This window comes from Wolffia australiana, chromosome 12, assembly GCF_029677425.1.
Source record: "Wolffia australiana isolate 7733 chromosome 12, ASM2967742v1".
Taxonomy (NCBI): Eukaryota; Viridiplantae; Streptophyta; class Magnoliopsida; order Alismatales; family Araceae; genus Wolffia; species Wolffia australiana.
The window spans coordinates 8,602,659-8,610,538 of record NC_135846.1 but is presented as its reverse complement, the minus strand read 5'-3'; the positions used below and the strand labels follow the sequence as shown (position 1 = coordinate 8,610,538).

Here is a 7,880-nt window from a genome sequence, read left to right as displayed (position 1 = left end):
CCAAAATCTAGATAATATATATGATTATGCATGCTTGCTTTTTTATTTTATGCATTGTCATGTTAAAGTTATTTTTGGTAATGTTTGAAGTTGTATTGTTAAGGATATTGTCATTATAAATCCCCCTTCAATGTTGACGGCCTATAAGAGGCCCACTTGCAAATTTGAAGAACAACATTTAAAGTTTTTTTCTATGGAACTTGTTTCTCACCTTAAAGAACAATAGTTGGAGAATTCTCTAATGCTTGTGGATTCAAACATGACCCTTCTCGAGGAGTCAAACACAACTCCCCCACGTACTCAAGGGTTGAAGGTACTAATGCTTTGGATTCAGGATCAACCATGTCAAGTAGAGCAAGGTTTGTAGGCTTAATTCATGTTACATCTCTGTTATTGTGTTAAGTGTACATTATTATCTGTCTAAATAGTATACAAATGCCAATGAGAACGAGACACTCCACATACCATATTTACTTAAAATTGTGTGTCAAATTCTATGACAATATGGTGGATGTTTCACTTCTCACAAAGGAGCAGGCCTTAAGGTATCACCATTAACGTTAACTTGCGTGTTTAGTCTGAACTTCATAAAAATAGGAAAAAGTGAAGAGGATTCTCCCCATATGATCTCTTGGTGATTTACAAGAGTTGGTGGGAGATTTCGTCCCGTCCCGTCCCGTCCGTCATCATCCAGGAACAGGGTTTTGGCGCGGCAGGCTAAGTACTGCGCTCGAGGTGGGACCCGCAGGATGAGGGTTCAATAGGCTCACAATGACGAGAAACCAGCGCATCGACGGCGGACAGGCGGCCACGTCAGCTGATCGAGTCTGTGGACGGCTGAGAGGGACTCGGGATGGGCATAAGTGGTCAGATCTGTTGCCGCGTTATCTTTCCTTTCCCCTTCAGTCAATCCAGGCAAGAGGAAGAGGAGCTCCGAGGAAGAAGAAGAAGACGAAGAAGACGAGGAAGAAGAAGAAGGGGTTGGTGAGTGGGCGGAGGCGGCGAGGGATTCCACCATTGAAGTGTTCAACGGCGGAGAAGAGCCATGGAGAGGCTCGTCTCGTCCTCTCTCTTGTCCTCTAGGGCCGCCCCTCTCCGGCCGCGGCTTCTTCTGCCGCCGCGCGCCGCGTCGCACTCTGCCATCGCCGGAAGAATCGGGTTCGTCTCTGAATCTGGCTGCGTTTTCTTGTCTGAGAGGAAGAGGCTTCCCTCTCTCCTCCCTTGCTCGCCTTCTTCGGCTCGTGTTGCCGTGAGATGCTCCGGTGATGCTTCTCGCGGGCTTGAATCCGCCGATGTGCCCGACCGGCCTTCCGCGGGCAGAACAGGGTTCCAAGCATTGCGCAACAAGGTTTGCTAATTTAGTTGCTTTTTTGGTGATTGGTTCGTAATCTATTGTGTTGTATTTCTGCGGCGAATCGAAGAAGATTTGTTTGCTGGAGTTGGGTGTTGGAGTTTTCCTTAAAATTCGCAGCTTTTGTTGTTTGATTTTAACTTATATGGTGGAAAGACCAAGTTCTTGAGGGTTTTTTTTTCTTGGAAAGCTGTCTTCTTTAACTTCTAGGGATTTCTACGAGGCATTTTAGCTTATGGTGAATAAAGGTGGTGAGAAAAGTATTCTGTGGTATTTATGTGTTCATCCATGTCTGCATAGTTTTAGCTATTACGCACAAATTTTAAGGTCACTGTTTCCCTCTCGGTTAGGATGAAAAAAATACGGTTGCTTTCCCTGGTAGCGCCACAGATGAGACCGATTTTACTGTGCCTATGCTCTGGTGGAGATGAAATGAGGCCCAGATATGGTGAAAATAGTTTCTTTAACCTTGTTATCGCCCAAAATATTGGTCGACCACCTTTTGATGGTAAGTTTCATCGATTTAACTGATTTTTTTCATTTTTCTATCGATGGATTATTATGTGTTTAGCCCATGACCTGCATCAGTACCCTGTAACGGAATCGTCAATGTTTTTTAAAAGAATAAACATTCGGCAATTAGTTGTTTCTTAAGCTCAATCTTTTTGGCCCGTTATTAATACATCAGGCAACGTAGCGCTTTGGTCAAAATCTTGCTCTACAACGTTTCCATGCCTTTGAAACGTACTATCGATTTAATTTCATTCATCTTCTGTCATTATTGACTGACCAAAAGGGTATAAATTTTCATCAGTCAATACCGTGTGAAGACCATCGTCTATGTTTACTAGTTGCAGTTGGATGACGGATGAACTCTAATTTTTTTTGAAAGAAAAAGGGAAAGATCATCATCAAGGATGAACTCTTTGTCGTATGAGCTGACGATTGTGGTTTGGGTTTTTAATTTTTTTGCGTGCAGGCTCTGATAATGCTGGCAGCAGTGGCAGTCACGTTCCTGGGACGTCCGGCTTACGGAACAGTGCAGCTCAAGACGGGCGGGGTGGGGCTCGCAAAGGCGGAGCTGCTGAGCAGCGCCTGGGCAGGGTTCTTAACCGGGTGCCTGCACACGCTATCGGGGCCAGACCACCTCGCGGCGCTTGCCCCACTGTCCATCGGCCGGACCCGGCTCGAGAGTGCGGCTGTCGGTGCACTCTGGGGCTGCGGCCACGATGCCGGCCAGCTCCTGTTTGGCCTCCTCTTCCTCGTCCTCAAAGACCGTCTCCACATCGAAGTTCTCCGCACTTGGGGCACCCGTGTGGTGGGGCTCACCCTCCTCGCCATCGGCGCCATGGGCATCCGGGAGGCGACCGAGATGCCCATGCACGCCCCGTGCGTGGGCGTGGACGTAGAGGCAGGCGTGGGCCAGGCCAAGCCCAAGAAGAAGATTGGGTTCGCCACCTTCGCCACGGGGATTGTGCATGGGCTGCAGCCCGACGCGCTGATGATGGTGTTGCCGGCGCTGGCGCTGCCGTCCCGGCTCGCTGGCGCGGCGTTCTTGGCTATGTTCCTGCTCGGCACTGTCGTCGCCATGGGCAGCTACACTGTCTTCCTCGGCTCGTGCAGCGAGGCGCTCAAGGACCGGATCCCCCGGGTGACGGAGAAGCTGACATGGGCTTCCTCCATCCTCGCCATTAGCATGGGCCTCGCCATCATAGTCAGCCAGTACTTCGGTTTCAGCCTCTACTGATCTCTTCTTCATTCTCCCTCTTTTTTTAAGTTTTGGTTCCAATTTTTATTTTGGATCAGATATTCGAACCGGCAGCTTGAAGAAAAGTAGTTTTTAACCACTGCTCCTGCAGTTTGTGTTCAGCATTTTGCTTATATTGATCCTATTGATCAACGTCATTGTCAAAGTCAGAATTTTACATAAAAAAAGAAAAGTTTCATGAGTCTCATATGCAACTTGATGACCAGGATAGTCTCTGTTTGTATCACTGAAAACGAGTGACTTCATTTTATTGTGGAATATGGATTAAATATTAGTTGCTTCCATTGAATTGACTTCCATTGAATTAAGTAATTAATGGGGATCAATTACTTATTTCTTCGGTAGTCCTTAATTATTACCCTATCGATCATGTAACCCAGTTCTAGTTTCAAGACATCTCCCCAACCATCTCTCACCTGGAATCCTATACGCATCTTAGATTTCATCTTCGACATTAATTGGATCAACAAGTAAAAGGGTGCTAGCAACAGTATTGCAATCTTACTGCGAGTACCCGATTGATTATATGAGATAACAAATATAATCAATCTTTTGGGAAACCAATGGATTTCAGTCTGTCATAGTTGCTGACATCAGAGACAGATATCAGCACCTTTGTTTAATGATCAGTATGGATAACAGAGTAGCTATCGATATTGGATATTGTTATGGATACAAAATATTGGTATCAACGATAGATATCGGTAATGGAATAGATATCATATATCAGAATCGATTGAAAAAATCATGAAGCCAGAAAATTACATCTTCAGAATAAGAATGGGATTCTCTGTAAAAAAAATTATCCCTGAAATGTCTTTTATTAAGGCCATAAAATTAAATTAATTTAAATTAATTCTCTCAAAAATCATTATTCAAGAATCTCCATAAGATCTTAATCCCAAAACATGACGATTAAAAACATGGAGAATCAACGTTTAAATCATAAAATCAAATCAGGGATGGGTCCTCGTGCATCATTAGGAGCTAGTCATGCGAGTCCCATTATGTGATTTCACCAATCAGTTGCGTCCCGACGGCTTTCGTCCCATCTGCAAATGTCAAGAATTTAATTGCATTCGTGAATTGGGATTCTCTTATATGAGCGATACTTAAAGGAAATTAATTGCATTCATAAATATCAAGAATTTAATTGCAACCCACGGCCCTTGAAAATCGTTTTGGATCAAGGTTGTTACCCTAGATTCATTAATGGGTGACTGCCTCTTGTGGAGATTACGTCTTTGACTAGCTCAATTCGGCAGCTTTCGTGGTCTAAATTGGCCTGGACGTTGCCTTTTGACTTTGCTGCTGGCTGGCTTGTAGCACTTGGTTTGTGTTTTAGTTAATTTTTTTTGTTTTCGGTAAAAACATGGTAAAATCACGTCTTTGACTTGCTCAATTCGGCAGCCTTTTGACCTTGCTGTTGGCTGGATTAAGGCGGTTAGTTTGCGTTGTAATTATTATTATTATTATCGTTATTTTTATGAAAAAAACGTGGTTAACACAACAACCATTCAATCGAGCCCGTAAACTTCTTTAAAACTATTTCATAATAAAATCAAGTTTCGTCCAAACAATCTAAGAGATAATAAAGAAATTAATTTCACAACATGAATGCACTAAATTTTTACTTCTCGAAAAAATGCTGATTACAGGGATAGACAGTATTAAATGTAAGCCACTATGATGCATGAACAACGTATTAACAGTACATACTTCAAACCAAGCACGATTTTTCTGCATATACTTCTAACATAAAACATTCCTTTCCGTTCTACTCTCCATCTATCAATCATCTTCCAGTAACTTACTATCTCAACCAGCTCAATATTCTTTCTTACTGAGTGAAACTTTGCTTAAGCATGTCTCAATTTAGGGTTACTATGTGCTTAAATATAGTTAACAAAATATTAAAAAGTATATACATGAACAAAGAGGCAAAATCTAACAATGGTTGCCATAATCTCTATTCAGAGCAAGCATTACATCTATCTATATAAAAACACAAACCATAACATCTCAATGAACCAAATGATTCAAATTCCGTGTTTAATATCTAAAGTTAACTATTAGAGACGAGAAAGTTTGAGTTTTATTTATGAAATCAAAAATTGAGAAAATGTGAATACCTAAGCATCTGGAAATTATTTCTCGATGCAGTTATGTGTTGCATTTATATTATTCAATATCAACTGTTAGTTTATATTGAAATGACATTACATGATTATTTTCATAATGTGCTAACTTTTATAGAAGTTCTATAAATCATTTTTTGCACGAATGATAAACATATTGTATTCATATAATTATACTAATAAATTTTATAAAATTTATTTTTTTAAGATTAAAAACTAACTTTTATTTTATATTGGTTTTAATCTGGCCTACCTTTTTATTTAAAAATGTCATAAGAAATACAATACTTTTTAATAATAAAGTTTAATGCTTCTATATTTCTGAAATAGATGTCATCAATTGAAAATTTTAATAAGTAAATAAATACAGTAGAATTACATTTGTCACTCAATGAAATAGAAATGAGATAATTTAATACACAATCCTAAGTTCTGAAACAAAACCAAGAATGGATTTTATTGTATCCTCCTACAAATGCATAAGCCTGCATGCCCACTGCCAAAACAATCACATTTATCTGGAATGCGCCATTAGAAATAGTATAAGATAAAAATGATTTTAAATAAAAACAAAATTAGAAGGAAAAATATGTCATCTGCAATCCTGATCAAGATGTGATGGTGCTCTCTACTTTGACATCCTGGTTAGGGACGTAGTTATACCACCTTGCATTCTTTTGGAGCCAGCACTTCACAACCAAGATAATCTCAATACGTTGTGTGATAACATGTTCTTGCTTGTAGGGCTCAGGTTTCAGGTTCTAATGATGGAGAAAACTTAATATTTTCTGTTATAACAGCCTAATATATGCCCACCAAGGCAGGAGAAAAGTTCCATCATCTTTGAGGTTTCATTGAGATAAAATCCTTATGTTTTCTTTTTTTCCTAGTAGTACAATTGTTGATAATAAGTAGTTCAAGTGTAATAGGTGGTGGTTGAGGAGATAGGAAGGCCTCATAAATTGTAGACCATTATCGCATTTAGCATTCCTCCCTTTTGGTAGGGGTACAATATGTCCTACTCTATGACAGTTTGGATCTCCTAAAAAATTGGCAATAATTTTCCAATTTCAGCTTCATTTGCAATCAGGTAATCGCCATCAATGTCTGATGTTCTATATTTATCTTCTTCATGAAAAAAAATCAAGCCATCAACCCAATTCATCACATTGTCCATGTGTGTTTCCAGTTCTTTCACAATCTACACTATGATGTCTGGCCTCCAATTGACTGTGTTGAAAAAACATGTCTCCCTCTTTGTTTTCCATTAAAGGGAAAAAGGAGACGAGAGATTGTGGGATATTTAGGACGAGAAGAACTTAACTTCATATTCATCAGATATAGAACATGCAAACTTTTAATGCATTGATACAACTTTTTCAACAAACTTTATGAGAGAACTCTTCAACTAACTTCGCAAGACATGTAGTGGAAGACTTGTGGAACTACTAGATGAGTTGCATCTCTTCACCATGACTTTTCACACCCATAAATACCTTCAACATCCAAAGATCAATATTAAAACCAACATATTAACATGTTAAGTGGAAAAAGATAATAGCTTGAGGATCTCAATAAAAATCCATATCAATTCCCACATGTTGTTCTTGATCTTTGTCTCCTTGCCATCTAGAATCTATTCATTATAGTGCATGTGTGATGCTTATATTGAAGTCCATGCATACATGATCGAACATAGTGGATTATAATGAGATCTTAATGTGGAGATCACTAGTCTTTAAGTATGTATCTAAATATTCCTATTCGAAGTAAACTCAAGAAGGACATTTAAGTATCTAGATAGAATAACATTATCTAGTCCCACTCAAAAGATGTGTATAGTCGTTCCCGTAGCCATAAGTGTGGAGACAATAAGGATAGGTAGTGGGTGCTCTTAGTGAAAACAATTCACTAAATTAATCTGTACGTATCCCCGAATGGTATTATACCAAACTCACAATCAGGTTGATTCACGACACAGTTGTGTAAGTGTTCATTCGACATGAGTCACCAAAGTCATTTTGTGGCAGAAAATTTTACTTTGAATATGGCCTACGAGTTCCTAATCATGGAATTATAAATTTTCTTAGTTAGGTTTGATCAAGAAGTTCACGAAGATGATTTATTGGCCAAAAGGTGATTGTCTGCCCTCAATATAAGATGATACATCTTGAGGAAGACAATGCGGTGAAGTCATGGGCTAAGGCAATGAAATATCACAGAAGAGTTCTCAAATGATTCCTGAACACATTAGTACTAACTCGTACCACCGATTAGGGTTTGATAGTATAACATCCCTAAGTCATCTTAGGAGTGTGAGATGGACGAGGGACTATACACACATGGCTCCCAATGACAGACATATTTCATGAGTGAGTTGGTACACACCCATTTGTATCTTCTAGAGCATGAGGTGTAGCTTGGAACCCCATAGGCTAGAAACTGAACCTATTGATTAGGTTAAATCGATCCATCATTAATTAATCTTTATTATAATATAGTAAATTAATTTGGAAGGCCCTTGGAGTTATTAACTTGACTGATACAGGGGCCTCGAGGGTCACATGCAAATTTTATTTTGGACACCATAAGATATATTTAAAGTTTGGGGGGTAAAATGAAA

The 7,880-nt window shown here is 39.5% G+C and overlaps 1 protein-coding gene across 1 annotated transcript; it reads left to right on the top strand.

The window, feature by feature from the left end:
* The first annotated feature begins 886 nt into the window (after positions 1 to 886).
* LOC144710195 (chloroplast protein FOR GROWTH AND FERTILITY 2-like) lies at positions 887 to 3,220 on the top strand. The gene is made up of 2 exons (XM_078583893.1): positions 887 to 1,348; positions 2,331 to 3,220. Exons 1-2 carry the CDS (start codon positions 1,046 to 1,048, stop codon positions 3,096 to 3,098), a joined length of 1,071 nt encoding a protein of 356 aa, XP_078440019.1. The 5' UTR covers positions 887 to 1,045; the 3' UTR covers positions 3,099 to 3,220.
* Positions 3,221 to 7,880: the final 4,660 nt, after the last annotated feature.

Coding starts and splice junctions, on each gene's coding strand:
- LOC144710195 (XM_078583893.1), top strand. CDS start 1,046: ATGGAGAGGCTCGTCTCGTCCTCTCTCTTGTCCTCTAGGGCCGCCCCT. Junction 1,349..2,330: donor TCCAAGCATTGCGCAACAAG/GTTTGCTAATTT, acceptor TTTTGCGTGCAG/GCTCTGATAATGCTGGCAGC.